The 16,020-nt window shown below is 53.9% G+C and overlaps 7 protein-coding genes across 7 annotated transcripts; 4 read left to right on the top strand and 3 right to left on the bottom strand.

Moving 5' to 3' along the window:
* Positions 1-281: 281 nt before the first annotated feature.
* CTAM01_10573 (40S ribosomal protein S28) lies at positions 282-1,033 on the top strand (the record flags this gene model as incomplete). The annotated part of the gene is made up of 5 exons (XM_060526588.1): positions 282-303; positions 445-513; positions 584-649; positions 777-860; positions 972-1,033. 5 exons carry the CDS (start codon positions 282-284, stop codon positions 1,031-1,033), a joined length of 303 nt encoding a protein of 100 aa, XP_060378836.1.
* A 924-nt stretch (positions 1,034-1,957) lies between these two features.
* On the top strand, positions 1,958-2,664 carry CTAM01_10572 (ThiS family protein; the record flags this gene model as incomplete). Its single annotated transcript, XM_060526587.1, has 2 exons — positions 1,958-2,233; positions 2,503-2,664. The coding sequence occupies 2 exons, from the start codon at positions 1,958-1,960 to the stop codon at positions 2,662-2,664; spliced, it is 438 nt and encodes a 145-aa protein (XP_060378835.1).
* CTAM01_10571 (uncharacterized protein) lies at positions 2,349-2,954 on the bottom strand (the record flags this gene model as incomplete). Its single annotated transcript, XM_060526586.1, has 2 exons — positions 2,349-2,714; positions 2,805-2,954. The coding sequence occupies 2 exons, from the start codon at positions 2,952-2,954 to the stop codon at positions 2,349-2,351; spliced, it is 516 nt and encodes a 171-aa protein (XP_060378834.1).
* Positions 2,955-6,800: 3,846 nt separating this feature from the next.
* Positions 6,801-8,694, top strand: CTAM01_10570 (uncharacterized protein; the record flags this gene model as incomplete). Its single annotated transcript, XM_060526585.1, has 6 exons — positions 6,801-6,976; positions 7,047-7,172; positions 7,234-7,337; positions 7,391-7,648; positions 7,707-8,443; positions 8,506-8,694. 6 exons carry the CDS (start codon positions 6,801-6,803, stop codon positions 8,692-8,694), a joined length of 1,590 nt encoding a protein of 529 aa, XP_060378833.1.
* A 484-nt stretch (positions 8,695-9,178) lies between these two features.
* On the bottom strand, positions 9,179-11,512 carry CTAM01_10569 (IBR domain-containing protein; the record flags this gene model as incomplete). Its single annotated transcript, XM_060526584.1, has 2 exons — positions 9,179-10,643; positions 10,716-11,512. The coding sequence occupies 2 exons, from the start codon at positions 11,510-11,512 to the stop codon at positions 9,179-9,181; spliced, it is 2,262 nt and encodes a 753-aa protein (XP_060378832.1).
* Positions 11,513-13,199: 1,687 nt separating this feature from the next.
* Positions 13,200-14,358, bottom strand: CTAM01_10568 (fumarylacetoacetate hydrolase; the record flags this gene model as incomplete). The annotated part of the gene is made up of 6 exons (XM_060526583.1): positions 13,200-13,332; positions 13,387-13,487; positions 13,544-13,888; positions 13,945-13,980; positions 14,044-14,283; positions 14,344-14,358. The coding sequence occupies 6 exons, from the start codon at positions 14,356-14,358 to the stop codon at positions 13,200-13,202; spliced, it is 870 nt and encodes a 289-aa protein (XP_060378831.1).
* A 735-nt stretch (positions 14,359-15,093) lies between these two features.
* CTAM01_10567 (uncharacterized protein) lies at positions 15,094-15,459 on the top strand (the record flags this gene model as incomplete). The annotated part of the gene is made up of 3 exons (XM_060526582.1): positions 15,094-15,186; positions 15,241-15,272; positions 15,333-15,459. 3 exons carry the CDS (start codon positions 15,094-15,096, stop codon positions 15,457-15,459), a joined length of 252 nt encoding a protein of 83 aa, XP_060378830.1.
* Positions 15,460-16,020: the final 561 nt, after the last annotated feature.

The following is a 16,020-nucleotide window of genomic DNA, read 5'->3' as shown; positions in this document are numbered from 1 at the left end:
CCAACTTCGACGTGCATGTATGTCACCACAAACCCGACTATGGAAAGCCAGATATAACCATCAAAGCACCTTCGGTGAACTCCGCAACCCGATCAAAAAACATTCAAGATGTCAGATGCGTTCGAAAAATAGCGAACTTATTGCCAGTCTCTACTTCTGCAGACGCCCACCCTGCTTCTGTCTGATGCATCGTCATCTGTTTCTTACAGTAAGGTAGAGTGATCAATAGACAATGCCCTTCATATTCCTATTTCTGGGCTATTAAGGTATGCAGCACAAATATGGGGTTGGAGATGGGTTTCGGTAAGCGGTGAACACGGCAGAAACCAGATGGACAATGCGCCCAACTCGCGACCAATGAGAGATCGCTGGGTCTCTAGCACGCACCGTGGAAGGGTTTCCTTTCGCTAAAGCCCTTCCACAAGTCTTCGTAGCGAAAAAAAGATCGTACTCGCAGTCAACCATCAACCCGCGCAGCCCACCACCCAGCAGCACCTTCGCAACCACATACATGTACGTGTCGCGACGCCCGAGAAAAATTGACAGAGATCTTGATCGACTGACGTAGAATTTTCGCCCGCAGTCAAAATGGATTCCGCTAAGCAGCCTGTCAAGCTTGTGAAGGTCACCCGCGTCCTGGGCCGTACCGGTATGCCCCGCCTCTCCTCCCCCGAAAAATAGAGAAACGAAACCCTCCCCGACGAAGATCGAATCCACGATTGCAACCGAGACGGAAGGAGGGACGAATTTTTGGCAGATTTTCTGACTGCGTATAGGCTCCCGCGGTGGTGTCACCCAAGTCCGCGTCGAGTTCATGGACGACGAGACCCGTTCCATTATCCGTAACGTCAAGGGACCCGGTAAGCGACCACCGAATACCTGCGACCGCCTTCTCACCGAAAGAGGGGGCAACAGCGACAACCGCGCGAAGGGAACCAAGAATACTGGCTAACATCTTTCTCTCTCTCTAGTCCGTGAGGACGATATCCTCTGCTTGCTCGAGTCTGAGCGTGAGGCCCGCAGACTGAGATAAGGCAGCTGAATAGGCGGCGGCGTGTGTTATGGACATTACGAGGAACGGAATCATGGTTCTGAGGATGGGACAGGAACATTGCGAGGGCTTCGTCACCCGAGCCCACGGCTTTCGTGCTTAGAGGAGTCAAAAAACGGATTCTGCATTGCGAATACAGCAAGGTTCTCCCACCCAGCCGCGAGGCAACTCTGCACGAAGAACGACCTCGTGTACCTGTTTGTGATGCGACGCTGGAAGGGGCAAAGGGAACGGCGTCTACGAGATATATCAATCAATGGACAGCCTGGGAAAATTCATCAAACATCTTCTGCACCAATTCTTGCATCTCGACTGACTGCTATGTGGTTCACGCTGCTTGGATGATGATACTGTCCCCTCGGGGAACGATGTGAGAATACGACGTGTGCAGGGGAAAGTCTCAATCAATTTGATTATCAACGTAGTCTTGGAACTCTCCTTCAGCATCAACTTCTCCAGACTGCAACTGTCATCACGATCGCGAATTGCCCCGCAAGCTGCGCCTGAGAACCGCAAAGCGCAAGGCCGCAAATTCCTTGGAAGTGTCACGTGATTGGGGGCCAACGAAAATTTCCTTGGACTGCCCCACTCCCTCATCTCTTGCAGCTATAAACTTCTCTGGATTCCCAATCACCTTGGACTTTTCTCTTCCTTAACCCTCAACCCTTGAAAGGGGGCATTTCGCGAAGTGGTAAGTCAAACAGTCTCTATTTTTGCTCGTTATAACAGTTGGGATGATGTATCCAAATTAGCATGTATTACCTGAATCCTTTTGATGTATCAAAATTATCACCAAGATCTCTGACACCAACACTATCAACTACTATTTTGCGTTCACTCCAAGCTTTTGTAGCATTGGCTAACCCAAACAAAAGATTGCAGATCTCTACCAATCATACTTCGAACATGGCTGCGGCTCCCAGGCCACCCAAAGACCACTTCAACGTCTTGTTCTTTGCAAGCGCGGGCTCCTTCACATCCAAGCAATATGAGGTGTTGCCGGCCCCTCTCCCCTTGAAGAAGCTATTCGATGCGCTTGAAGAGAGACACGGCGGGTTCAAGGAGAGGTTCTTAGAGTCGTGTCTGGTGACGGTCAACTTAGAATACGTAGATATCCCTGGGCCGGACGACGAGGACGGTCCGATATTAAGGTCCGGCGATGAAGTAGCCATCATTCCTCCGGTCAGCTCCGGGTGAAGGGATCCCGTCGGTGGCAGCCCTCGTATCTGTGACCTGGTTCCACCACGTCGTCGTGGGCACTGCAGGAGTAAATCCCTGCGGCAGCTCTTATTTTTCGCTACGTGCCATCTCGCGTGCTTTGCGCTTGACCCAGTAACGGGTCGCGTTCGCCGTCCTGTTCTTGCGGTCGTTGCCAAAATTGCACTCGGCTCCAGTCACGCTTCCACACCCGCCACCAGTCCGGGTCTTGCTTACTCCGTCGTCTCCCCCAGCGGACGCCGAGCACGATCAAGGCCACCAACAAGACCACGATGAACGTCGACACTATGGAGATGATGGACGTCAGACTCGTAATAGTCGAAACCTGGCAGCCCAACGGCTTGGTGCGCAACTCCCATCGTTCCGCCCAGTGCGGACAAACGTTCTCGTCGTAGGCGGGTGCCAATAACGGAATCGCGTACGAATTAGGTACACAGGCGGACGTCTATATCAAGGAACGCAGACACAGCATCACAAATTAGCACACAAATATTCGTTTTCATCGTTTCCAATTTTGGGCGTGGTAGAACGGTACCATGGGACACCAGCTGCATTCGTTCTCCGCCAGGCACACCTTGCAGTCCTGGTGGTTCCAGCACCGGAAGAAGTGCTCTTCAGACGATTCTCTGGCTGATGAGAAGTTGTGCTTCAGTTGCCATAATTCTTTGGTGCTGAGTTTGTCCATCTTGTGAAAGTCCGGTACGGCGGCACAGGCGGCAGTAAAGCGCCTAACCTAGCCAATTGGTGATTACGATTGCGATTGCGGGTGGAAAGTGAATCTTGCGATGGAAGTTCCCAGTGGGACGAGTACGGGATGACACCGGAGTTGTGCGGGGAAGGAGCTGGTCGAGTTGGAGTCCGTGCGCCTCATACTTGGATCGCAGTCTGTCACAATTCCTGACTTCAACAAGCCTCGCGCTTCAAATCCTAGAATCCTAATACCCATTAGATGCATATAAGAGATGCTTGATACATCGTCTGAGAACATTCCGTTTGAGCCAGTTCGGCAGAGAACCTTAAATGCGGTCGTTCCTCGGACAATTCCCCCAAAGAAATTCAACATGGCAAATTACGGCAGAATGTCCATTTGAGGTGTCCTTTCAAGACATCACCAATATGCGGCGGCCACGGAACAAGGCGGCCACCGGACACCGGCTACTATGCAGGTACCGTCGCTTGACGGTTGCTCCCACGGGAACGTCAGTTTCTTGGTCTTGCGGCTTGCTACGGAGACTTCTCAGGGGCCAGTCCTGGAGGATGGGTGCTGCGCTGCAAGCAATATAAGCAATTGGTCCCAAGATCACGGATTCGACGATCCCCCATCAATCGGCAACTTGGGAATAATACCCTTAGCGGCGACATGCCGGCAATTTATGGATAAATTACCCCTGCTTTCGAGAAGCAGCCGCAAGCCGACAACAGCTCGACAAGTGTTATTTTCTTCAAGGAGGCCTTCGGATACAGCTACCGGTGTGAGTTGGACTTTGTGCATCAAGATACTTACAGCTGTGGTGGTTACATGAGAAGATCATCTACGTGTATATCGGTCTGGTCCTATTACAGGCCATGCAATTATTGCTGTTACCGAGGCTGTCGTGAGCTGTCATGAGCCGCCTAGACTGTCCACAGACTGCCGTTGATCGAAAAGTCGGCCCGGTTGAAAGACACTACGGACAAGAGGAAGCACGAAGGCGGCTGACTACCTACCTATGTCTCGAACGCGACCATCGCCTTGCGAGTCTGCAACGAGGAACGCGTCGGCTGAGAGCCGACTACGGTTAATTGTATTGCAACTCCGTTCGTGTTGGTTCAGTCACGGGCAAGACCCTGCAATCCAATGTTCTGCCGTTGGCATAGCGCGATCTTCCCTCTATCAACCACTACCGGGCGTCATTCAGCCTGATATCAGGCTAAATGGCTAAATGCATCGGGTGCCCTGGGTGGCGCCGGTCAACGACGTGGTATCCTGGCAGAAACCCCCATGTGAGGCAGCGGCGCAGTAGTCATTTTTCAACCTCACGCTAGGAATCTCCAACCCCTCGAGTCTTCTCCAACAGTCAACTTGGACACGGTGCGATTCTCAGCGTTGTCGTGGGGCTCCGCAAATGCATCTCCACGACCCACGACGGTTTAGTGTAGAGGCAAGACCGTTCGACTAGGGAACTCGATCATTCATGCTGGGTATGAGCTGCTCAAGTGTCGTACCACTGACAGGCCTGGTGTGCGAGGCCTTCCCCAACACCCCCCACCGCTATTTACACCCACGCTCGGAAGCACCCACGTGAACTCTTCACCTGGCAAGGATCCTGGCGAAAGTCACTCAAGGAGTGATCTGACTGAGAATGGCAGGCCTTACCACTCTCGAGTCCTCTTTACAGGGCGGGATGGAATGCAAAGTCGGGCTGTTCCGCTTCATCGTGGATCGACTGACAGTCGAGCAGCAGTATCGACGGAAGAATCTTGGCCCTCATGGTGACCCTCCGCACAGCGCACGCCCACGAATCCACACCCTCAATGACCTTGGGGAGGGTGGGTCTATGGGTACTCAGAGAGGAGCGGTTCTCGGCCGACCAAGTTACGAGAGATTCGCATGCACCCGCTGTCGCCCCATTGCTGCGGAATCCATCCCGCCGGCACGAGGACTGATCGCGCTGAAAGCGACATACGGCGTCAAGAGGCATATCACGTCGCCATTACTCACCGTGTGAGAAGCAGACTTGTCTCTAGAAGCTGAGTACGCCTCAGTGGTTTTGAGTAAGCGCAAAAGGCCCGTCTAGCTTTTGGTACCAGGCCCGCAACCCGTGTCCTCAAAATAACACCAATGGCACGGTGGAAAGCTTTACCGAGGGTGTCTCTCTCAGCAGGGGTCGCTCCTCGACAAAGTTGCATCGACGGGACGGAGGTGTCTGCACTTTCGGTTTGGCCTACCGCCTCATCGCAGCAAACTTTGGTCCCCGGACATGAGTACCGAGCACCTTATTGAAGCATTTACTGTTTTTCATGCGTCGAAAGAGCTTCCCGTTTTCACGTGGCGAGTAAGTTTTCTCTCATTTGCCCCAGAAATTATTGGGATAATACGCGTGAGAAGCAACCATTGACTGATACTTCGTTGCGGCCCCGGCGTGATCACTGCATCAAGCCGGCCCAGCAACGGCACGGCACACGGAAACACACGGAATAGAAAGTGTACGGAGTATACCTGGCGAGTCACGGAAGCGTCATGCCGGGTTTAAGTCGAGTCGCCATGTTCCCAGCGCCCACATTCTAGTGGTAAAGACGACCGATTTTAGCTTAGCGATGAGTCGTCCACCTCGGCCTTGTCTTCCCCGCAGCGGTCGACTAGTCAACCCCAAACTCGTCTAATTTTGCGGTTCTTTTTCTCTCCGTCCTCACTTGCTAGGATATCTCTGGGGTTAACTCTTGAGCGGCCGGCAAAAGCTATCCGTCTTTTTCAGCCTCTTGTCCGAAACCTCAGCCATTGACGTCAACTGAGAAGCTCCCGGAAATGGCCTTCTCATCACCTCAATCTTCATACACGTATGTTTACAACTTTCAGTCGTAGTCGAGCGTGTCGAGTCACCTTGGGGAAAGAGAATGGGACAACGGGCGGGACCGTCGCAGTCTCCACTTGAAAGACAACCTCCCTGCTTACCTCCACCTCCTTCTCCACGGGACCCCAGGGGGAACGTTCAGCAAAGTGGGAACTCTCACACCTTTCGCCCTTTTCCCATCTAGTCTTGTCCTTGTCTAGTGGGTTGAAGTGTCCACACAGGCGCCCGGCAAAATACGTTTGCCAAAGTTTGGAGAAATAGGTGTCCGATTCGCATTCACCCGTTCGGACGGCAGCAGATTTCTTGGGGAAGAGCCTAGTTCGGATAGGTGTACGCCGTACGGGTAGAGAGTAGAGGAAAGCCTCCCGCCCCTCGTGACTTGATACTTCTCGGAGCCAAACTTGGCAGCGAAGCTTTGTCTTGAAACGGTTCAAGCCCATCGCATTTTGCCGGGAGACAGTGGCAATCCCCTGCGCCGCGTACGCACTAGGAGATTCCATGGGCCTGGCAATTTACCTGGGCCGGCAGGCTGCTTCGTCCTCGAACAGGACGATATTCTCAAAGTCGCTATGATATTGACAGCTGATTGGGAACCGGTCGACCTCCGCTAGGATTTCACGCAAAGGATCCCAACCAAGTGGTTCCAGCTTCCAACACCCCCCCGCCCCCAAGAAGACCGGTCTCTAGACCTAGGCCTTCCCGGTCCGGTGCCCCGTCTGAGACTGTTCGCACTGTTTATTCTTTGCTTCCCATCTGTTCGTCTTATGATCCACAGCTCCATATAATAAGACCTGGAGACCCCGCGTCGTAGATTGAAGTTGTTCTTCTCGCCCTGTCGGTCCCTCTCAAGTCATCCTCTGGCCCAAAACAACACGGAGACCTGCTTCTGGCCCTTGCTCTGGTCGCCAGCAAAAAGCCAAACGTCAACTTACCACGACAAACCCACACACGATATATAGCTCCATTGAGCAGACGCCAAAATGGGTTTCCTCAAGGGCGTTACACAGAAGAAGACCAACAGCGAGGCTGTTGTCATAGCTCAGGAAGAGGCGCCGGATTTTGAGAAGGTCAACTGGGTGAAGGACCCCGGTCTGAGGAAGCTTTACTTCTACGCCTTCGTCCTTTGCATTGCCTCCGCGACTACTGGTTACGATGGGTAAGTTGCGCAAACGATCATGAAAGAGAACACAATCAGGCCCGTTTGCTGACAGTAACGTGATTTGTAGCATGTTCTTCAACTCTGTCCAGAACTTCGACTCATGGCAGTCCTTCTTCGATCACCCCAAGGGAGGCCAGCTCGGTCTTCTCGGTGCCTTTTACCAAATTGGCAGTCTGGTTTCGATTCCTATTGTGTAAGCGACGTTCTCACACGAAGCCCCCGGGCGATCGACAAGTTTACTGACCCTTTTGAAGCCCCTTCATTGCCGACAACTTTGGCAGAAAGATCCCCATTGTCATCGGCTGCTTGATCATGGTTGCCGGTGCCGTCTTGCAGGGCGCCTGCACAAGCATGGGCAGTAAGTAGCTACAAAGATGTAGCAGCGGTTTCTCAGAGGCTGACCATTCGCAGTGTTTATGGGCGGTCGTGTCCTTCTTGGTTTCGGCAACTCCTTTGCCCAGATCACGTCGCCCATGTTGCTCGCTGAGCTTTGCCACCCTCAGCATCGTGCTCGCTTGACGACGGTTTACAACTGCTTGTGGAACGTCGGTGCCCTCGTCGTCGCCTGGCTCTCTTTCGGAACCGACTTCCTCGGAAATGAGTGGTCGTGGCGTATCCCTGCCATTGGCCAGGCGGTGCCCTCCGTCATCCAGCTCGCCTTCATCTTCTGTAAGTCATCTTCATGAATCGAGGTTCTCCGTCAGATTCTGACTGGTTATCAAAACAGGGGTTCCCGAGTCTCCCCGTTATCTCATCGCCAAGGACCGCCACGACGAGGCCCTCGCGATCCTGGGCAAGTACCACGCCAACGGCGACACCAACAACCCCACCGTCCAGTTCGAGTTCCGCGAGATTCGCGAGACCATCAAGCGCGAGATCGCCGCCAAGAACAGCAGCAGCTACCTCGACTTCTTCCGCACCGCCGGCAACAAGTACCGATTCATCGTCCTCATCTCCCTCGGTCTCTTCTCGCAGTGGTCCGGCAACGCCATCATCTCAAACTACACAAATATCCTCTATGCCAACGCCGGCATCGAGAGCTCCACCGCCCGCCTCGGCCTCTCCGCCGGCCAGACCGGTCTCTCCCTCGTCACCTCCCTGACCTTGGCCATGCAGGTCGACCGCTTCGGTCGCCGACCCATCTTCCTCGCCTCCACGGGCGGCATGCTCATGACTTTCGTCTTCTGGACCTTGTCTGCCGGCCTGTACGAGGAGCACGGCTCGCCCGGCTCCAACTACGCCATGATCTTCTTCATCTGGCTGTTTGGCTTCTTCTACGCCTTCGCGTGGTCCGGTCTCCTCATCAGCTACTCCATCGAAATCCTGCCGTACAAGCTGCGTGCCAAGGGTCTCATGATTGTCAACTTGACCGTCCAGGCCGCCCTCACGCTCAACAACTACGCCAACCCCTACGCGTTTGACTACTTTACCGGCCACACCTGGAAGCTGTACCTCATCTACACTGTAAGTTTTCACTCTGCTTCGAGGTCAATGAACATTTTGGCTAATGATATTGCGTTTCACAGTGCTGGATCTTCCTCGAACTCGTCTTTGTGTACCTCTTCTACGTCGAGACAAAGGGCCCTACGCTCGAGGAGCTCGTCAAGGTCATCGACGGCCCCGACGCCCAGGTTGCGGACCTCGATCTCGCGCAGGTCGAGCAGGAGATCAAGCTCGGTCACGAGGCCGAGGAGTTGGAGCACAAGCGCGGTTGAGAGAGGCTATGTGTGTGTGCTTGGCACCATCGCATTGGGGATTTCCCTTCTCCCAATTTAGCATCTCACGGGCTTGAAGCTCCGTGACATGAAAGCATATACGAGCATGCAGATACCCCCACTATTTAATGTTGTACAGAGATCATGCGATCCAGACCTTTTATAATGATACGATCAAGTATACAGACATCTTGTGTCATCTACTATCTGGTTTCATGAGGACGTGACAATGTCGGTTGACTCCATGTCATTGATCCAACGTCTAATAAAGAATTAAGCGTCAAGATCACCTTGCTAACATCTCAAGTGTGATTTATAAACTGTTAAACCTCCCAGCAAGGTGTTTCCAAATATCAGTCGCTACAAACTGCCTACTGCTATGCTCTGCTATCACATCTGCGTAAACCTGTTAGCTTTCAAGTCGACTCTTGAACATCATCAGCGTGACGGCCAAGATCAGGTAGACCAGGCCGCCTTCCCACCGTCAACTAGACCCGGCCTCATCATCCCTCACCCCAACCAAAGCCTCATTCCTCTCCACCCCCTCCCCCTCCAGCTCCGCCCTCTCCATCACATCCAGCATCCGCATCCTTTCCGCAAAAACCAACGTCACCCACTTAATCTCAGCAGCCTGCCTCCTCTCGAGCTCCGCCCGCGCCCTCTCGAGCCTCTCCTCGTGCCGCTTCCGCACGCTGTACATAATCTCCTCCCGGATCGTCCGCTCCTCCTCGACTTTGAGCTTGTACCGCGCCACCTCCTCGTCCCGCCACCGCTCCCACGCCCGCCATCCCTTATCCATCGTTCCGCGGAACTCCCGCATCAGCACCTCGATGCGCGCCTCGCTCGAGGGGCGGTCCGCGAAGAAGCTCTCCAGCTGACGGAGGTACGCCTCTTCCGTCCTCTGCTCCGCCAGCACGCGGGCCGCGTACTCCGCCGTCAGGCTCTTGACTTTGGCGGCTAGCTTATCCGCGGCCGTTTCGACGAGGGCTCGCTGCTCAGCCTCCTGCTTCGACTCGAGCTCCGCCGTCGACATGGCTTCCTCATTGGCCGCGAGCTCCTTCTCCTTATCGTGCTGGTACCGCACCAGGAACTCCTGCAGGTCGTGAATCTGGTCCAGCAGCTCGCGCAGCTCCTGGAACCTCACCTCGATCTCGTACCGCCTCAGACTCTCAAGCCGAGCCCGCTCCTCCTCCCACGCAATGCGCGCCTCTTCTTCAAGCCTCTCCATCTCGAGACGCAGCAACTCGGCTTTCAGCGCCTCCTCGCGCTCAAACTCCTCAATCTGCCGCAACGCGTCGCGGAGCTCCTCTTCGGCCTCGGCCTCGCGCCGCAACCTCTCCCGCCGCCGCGCCGCGGCCCCGTTCTTGATGAGTTCGAGCTGGTTCATGGTGCAAGTGCACGTCCGCCACCGCAGGCCGCAGACGTAGCAGAACTGGTAGCCGCACCGGCACGTCATGTGCTGGCACGCCTCGCGGTGCTCGACGAGCGCCTGGCACCGCCCGCAGTGCTGCCACCCTTCCTCCGCGGCGAGGGCGTTCGTCAGCGCGAGGTCCCGGTCGAGCGGGCAGTCTGCGTCGTTGGCGTGGTGGGGTCCCCGGCACATGCTGCAGCTGCGGTGTCCTTCGCGGCACCGGGCCACGCGGGATGCGGCGTCGACGTGTTCGGGGCGCACCCAGAGGCCGCAGGCCGGTTCGGCGCAGTAGATGCGGTCGGCGACGGGGATGGCCCACTCGGCGGCGCGGTCTTTGCAGGTCTTTTCCAGGTCGGGGGAGATCTTGCGGAGGTAGAGGCGGGTTGGGATCGGGTTGAGGCAGCATTTGGGGGGCCAGTGTTGTTCGTTTTGGACGGCTGTGGAGATGAGGCGTTCGAAGCAGTCGGGGCAGTAGCTGTGGCATGTGACTTTGATGACTTTCTTTGGGCTGAAGTCGTCAAGGCAGGAGACGCATTCGCTGGTGGGTTTGGTGTTAGATGTCGAGAATGGGTTCAGTGTTGGAAAAGGGGGTAAGGGGGATGTGACTTACACAGTAACAGGAGCTTTCTTTTGCTTTTCTGTGACAGTAGGAGCGGGTTCATCAGACACTGCTGCTTCCAGGCTCGTCTTGCTCGAGTTACCACCGAAAAGGGACGTCTTCTTCGCAACATCCTTTTCACCAATCTTTTGCAAGATTCTCGTCAGGGCGAAGCGGCTTCTTTTCTTGGGCTGGAATGGCAAGACGATGAGCCCCTGTGACAAGGTACTGCCCTCGCCCGCTCCCGTCATCTCGGGAAACAGCTTGAGATCTTCGACATTATCAACTTCTTCCGTTTCGAGCGCCGACGATGGACCGGGTTCTCCGTCCGGACTAGTGATGATGATGGGAAGATACGGCTCCTTTACCGTGCCGTCTCCCTCGTCGTTTGCGGTTGCTGCTTCGGCTTCCCGCTGTTTTTCATCTTCCTCTAGCTGCCGCCGCTGATTTTCCTCGGCGGCTCTTGCCTGAAGGTTCTCGATGGAGACCTGGAGGATCTCGAGGGCTACCGTGTTAGTGAGGTTTGGCGCTGTTCTGAGGGACGCTGGCGGGTTGTATTCAGTCCACCGGGCCTCATCCTCATCCTCACCCTCTTGTATTGAATTCGCCTCGTTTGCTTCATTCTCATCGGCGGGATTCTGAGCTGTTATTTCTTTGTTGGTGATAGGCAGAGTAGGCTTCACCTCATCATCGTCAAAGTCTCGTAGGGTCACAAATGGGTCGCCGTAGAACCCCACGTAGTCTTCCAGGCGGGTGGGCACGTTCGTCGCAGTCTCCATCTCGACGACGGTCGACGTGGTTGTCGTCATGTACTTGGGTATAAGATGCTGTCTTAGGTAGGATGTAGATTTTGGCTCTTCGCCGATAGAGAACGGAGAGAAGAGCACAAATAACTAAACGCCACGCCGAACAGTCCATCAAGAGCGGGAAAAGTATCTATCTAGGTAGAAGTGTGTCTCATACCAGAGCCCTGGCGGAAGATATGGATATGGAGAATCTAATCAATCCCACCAACGAAACGTAAGAGTCTCTCTACATGGCGTGAGCGGAAAGCGGAGCATGAAGGAAGCCAAGGTGCAGTTGGCGGCTCCTCCGAGCCTCATGACAAGCTTTTGAAGAGATCCCCATTTTTTTGGGGATCAACGACGAGGCACCCTGATGACAGCTCACAGACCACAGGGCTGAATCTGCCCCAGCTGCACTGCTAGATTGTCGAAAGAGGCGTGGAGGTGGTATGGAGAAACACCACATAAAGTTAACATAGCATTGGCGGCGGCCAAGATCGGCTCTATCGTTTTGCGAACTTGGCCGCGGACAAAATGGGTTGGTAGCCCGCCAACCGGGAGCTGATTAGATCAAGGCAGACTCGTCAAGCACGATGTCGCGAGGCGAGACCTGGTTGGTTGAGTCTCGTGTCTTGAAGATAAACATCGCGAAGAAGGCCGAACTGGCTGCGAGTGGGCTGCGTTGGCGTTGGGGGCGGAGCTGGGCACGTTCGGCTACTTAGCGCGCGGGCAGTGCAGTGCGCCCTGGAGGTCAGTCTGTAATAACTGCCGCAGTTGGTCACCGAAGGGGTTGCTTGGTGCCGTTAGAAGGTATGTCACGCAACGCTTAGCCTCCTGAAGATTGGTTATGGATAGTTTGGCTGATGGTGAAATGTTCCAGTCGGTGATAATACGTCGTGGGATCATGTCGTACTCGCGCTGCTGTGCCTTGCAGGCCGAGTTTCCGCCGATTACGGCATAGATTGACGTCCTTGGTAGGGAGCTGGAATGGTGTCAGCCTAGAGCATATAAAGAAATGACAAAAGAATATTCAAAATAGCTCTAGATGAAAGTTTAAAGGCGTGACTTTCTCTTCCGTCTATGATTTCTGATTTCCGTCTGAAGCTGGACAGAGACGAAAGAGTGAGGATGAGGAACGCCTGCCTAGAGTTTGAGATTGGTGCACGGACCACAAACCGATAATTCCTGCCTGGCCTGGCTCAATGATCCATAGGTACCAGACCCGTTGCCATTTTCACCAGCATCTGTAGTGTAGTGGTTATCATCCTTGCCTTCCATGACTCTCCGCGGTTAGCAAGGGACCCGATTTCGATTATCGGCGGATGCACGAAAGTAACCAATTCGATACATTTTTAAGGTGCTTTTTCTTTTTTCTTTTTTCTTTTTTGATGTCGTCTGAGCATGAGGTACTCTTTCACCAATTGCGCATGTTGTGTGTACTTTCCATGATGGGAAGAGCCGCCGCAATTTGCATAGCTCATAATGAAGGAAGCTTGCCACCTTCCAAGGAACTCGGCATCAGGCATCTACAGGTTCTCTATGTTTCGATACGCCAACGCGTGCTACTTCGGCCGCAAATTCGGGGAGCGCCATCTCGCTGCCTCAGCCAAGTTTGTTTAGACTCCATATGAAACAACAGATTTCAGTTGACAAATGACCATTATCTTAGCAATTGGTACAATGCACCTCCCCGCCACTTTCAGCTCCATCCCTAAATCTTTGACTTGACCTTGCTGAACTCAATCTTGTTGATACAAGAGCCCACATTCTCAAGGCCAACTTCAACAACGTCTCCGTCCTTGAGCCACAATTGGGGCTTGCGACCCATGCCAACGCCCTCGGGACTACATATACCGTCAGTCATGGGGTCGGCTAGGGCTCTTCGTTGATCTACTTACGTTCCGGTGAAGATGACGTCTCCCGGGAGCAGGGTAGTGCCCTGGCTCAAGAAGGAGATTGTTTTCTTGATGCCAAAGATCATGTCCTTGGTGTTATTATTCTGGCCCATTCGTCAGTTCTGAACCCACACTTCGTTGCCTGCGGTCCAACACCCACCTGAACGGTCTCCCCGTTGACCTTGGTAAAGATCTTGAGGTTTTGAGGATCCTTGATGACCTTGTTGGTCACAATGCCAGGCCCGAACGGCGCCCAGCCGTCAAAGCCTTTCCCGAGAGACCACTGACCGCCGCCACGCTGGATTTGCCACTCGCGGTGTGACACATCGTTGCCCACGGCGTAGCCGAGGACGTAGTTGAGGGCATCGTCCTCGGAAATGTCCGCGGCGGTCTTGCCAATGACGATGACCAGTTCACACTCGTAGTCCAGCGTGCTGCCAGTCTGAGCAATCGGGTGCACGGGAACAGGGTCAGTCGGTCCAGCCAGAGAGGTCACAGGCTTGTACTGGGAGAAATCAGTCTACCATTTTCTTCTTTCCTCAACGAACGACGACGACTTACGAAGAGAACTGGGAATTTGGGAATTGCCATGTTTGACTAAGGGGTGCTGTTAGCTATTTGTGTAGAGTCATTTCCAGGGTTCTTTGGCTCTAATCTCACCTCCTTGGCGTGGTTGGCATAGTTGAGACCGAGGCACCGTACAGTCTTGACGTGCTCAGGCGCAAGGGGGGACAGCAGAAGGCGGATGTCGGCGACGTTTTCTGTGACGTCGTGTCTTCCAAAGATGTCGCCCGTCACGATTCTGGCTTGCCTCGCCTTGGCGATGTCAGTGACGCCGCTCGGCAGAATTGCATCGCCGTAGTACGTCTTGCCGTCCCGGGCAAGGAAGCGAACGAGTCTCTGGTGTGAGAGTCAGTATATCGGCTGCTGTCAGTCACTCCTGAGCAGCGATTGACTCACGGAAAATGAGGCCATATTTACGACTAATCAACTGCAAGTTTGTGGTACAGGCTGAAGAAGAAACAAAGCAAGATAACGGTACAATAGATAAGAATATGTTGCAGGTGATGGAATGTGACGAATATCGGGAGAGGAGCCGAAGACGGGACGCTGTAGCGACTGGACCCCACGAACGTGAAGCCTCCGATTACTATCCTTCGACCCCACACTTCCCCCCATAGAGCACGGATTCCAGAGCTAAACCCCGGCTCGCTGTTCGGCGTCAGATGTGCCAGAGCGAAGTGAATTGCGTAGCACTCTGGCACGCCGGCTAATGCATCGGCATCATTACGCCTTGAGCTGCGCAGCACTACAGGTGTGCACCTCTTCCGGATGCGACTCCACAATTCCGAGGAGCTCCTTCCAGCATCAACAGCTAGAGTTTACAGTTTCTGGGTTACTGCTATGGACAGGCAGAAGAGAGTACTTTACGGGGTTCATAAGACTACAGGGTTGCTCAAACACCCCTTTAAGGGACGGGGCACTACTTACTTTTGCTCCTTCCAGCATCATGCCAATGCCAATGCCGCTGCTGAGTCATCCAATCTACCTCCGACTTCCGCCGTTCCTCATTGGCCCGAGCTACACCGATGGAGCTCTCTTTCTCATGGTTGACATCAATGATTCGACATTCGAACTTTCTCATTACGGTCCTCTCATGAACCATCAGAAGAGCATTCCTTCCGCAGTAACGCCGATTTGACGTTCGAGATGGCAGTACCGAAGCGCGGTCTTTCTGGCCTTCAACGGGAGGTTTTGGCACTCTATCGACAATGTATCCGGGAAATACGGAAGAAGCCAGAGGTAACATTTCTTCAACGTCTTCGACTTGCATGTGAGATGTTAATACTGTTATAGACTGCACGACCTCATTTTCAATCTTTTGCCAGGCAAGCTTGTGCACCAGCTTTCTTATGTACCGCTCACCACCATTCTGACCAACACATTAGGACAGAGTTTGAAAGGTACATTACGGTTGACAAGCGCGACTTCTCCGTTGTAGAGCATTTATTGCGGAAGGGCCGCCGCCAGCTTGAGACGTACTCTTCACCGAGTATCAAGGACATCAGCCGGTGAAGAAACCACCATCCTCATGCCAAGAAACCGGGCTTATTCACATCCTTCTTCACACGGTTCCGTGTAATGTTGGGAAGGAACGTCGACTTTAATGTCCAGGGCCACGCGCAAGGCACAGCACCGACTGCTTCCCCTCTGTATCACCATATGTCTCTCCTATGCTACGTTTTTGTTACCTAAACCACATGATACCAACGCAAATTCTTCTTTGGATCCATCGCTACTATTCCAGTGCAGCGAGCATGGACGATGCTTGATTGCGACAGAGTCTTCCGAGACTGCAATTGTATTTCACCTTGTTCACCACCGCCGCCCATTCTTAAATCTGAGCCGACACAAGCACACCAGGCAGCAGAAGACGTCTTCCGCAAGCCCATAAGTCGGTCTGTCGAGAGTCTCCGTCGTCAGCAACGCATAATTGTACATACAGAGCGCGCCAGCAGAGCCAGGCTCCCATCCGGTAAGGTTACCGGCTCTCGTATCACTGTAGCATCCGCGAGAAGAGCGAGCCAACTTGTCCCGATCATCGTCTCCCAAGAGCGAGAGCTAGAAGGACTGCGC

Source organism: Colletotrichum tamarilloi (assembly GCF_030869305.1).
Source record: "Colletotrichum tamarilloi strain Tom-12 chromosome Unknown Scaffold_49.1, whole genome shotgun sequence".
NCBI classification, from domain to species: Eukaryota; Fungi; Ascomycota; class Sordariomycetes; order Glomerellales; family Glomerellaceae; genus Colletotrichum; species Colletotrichum tamarilloi.
The sequence above is the reverse complement of the archived record's forward strand: the minus strand, read 5'-3'. Positions and strand labels throughout refer to the sequence as shown.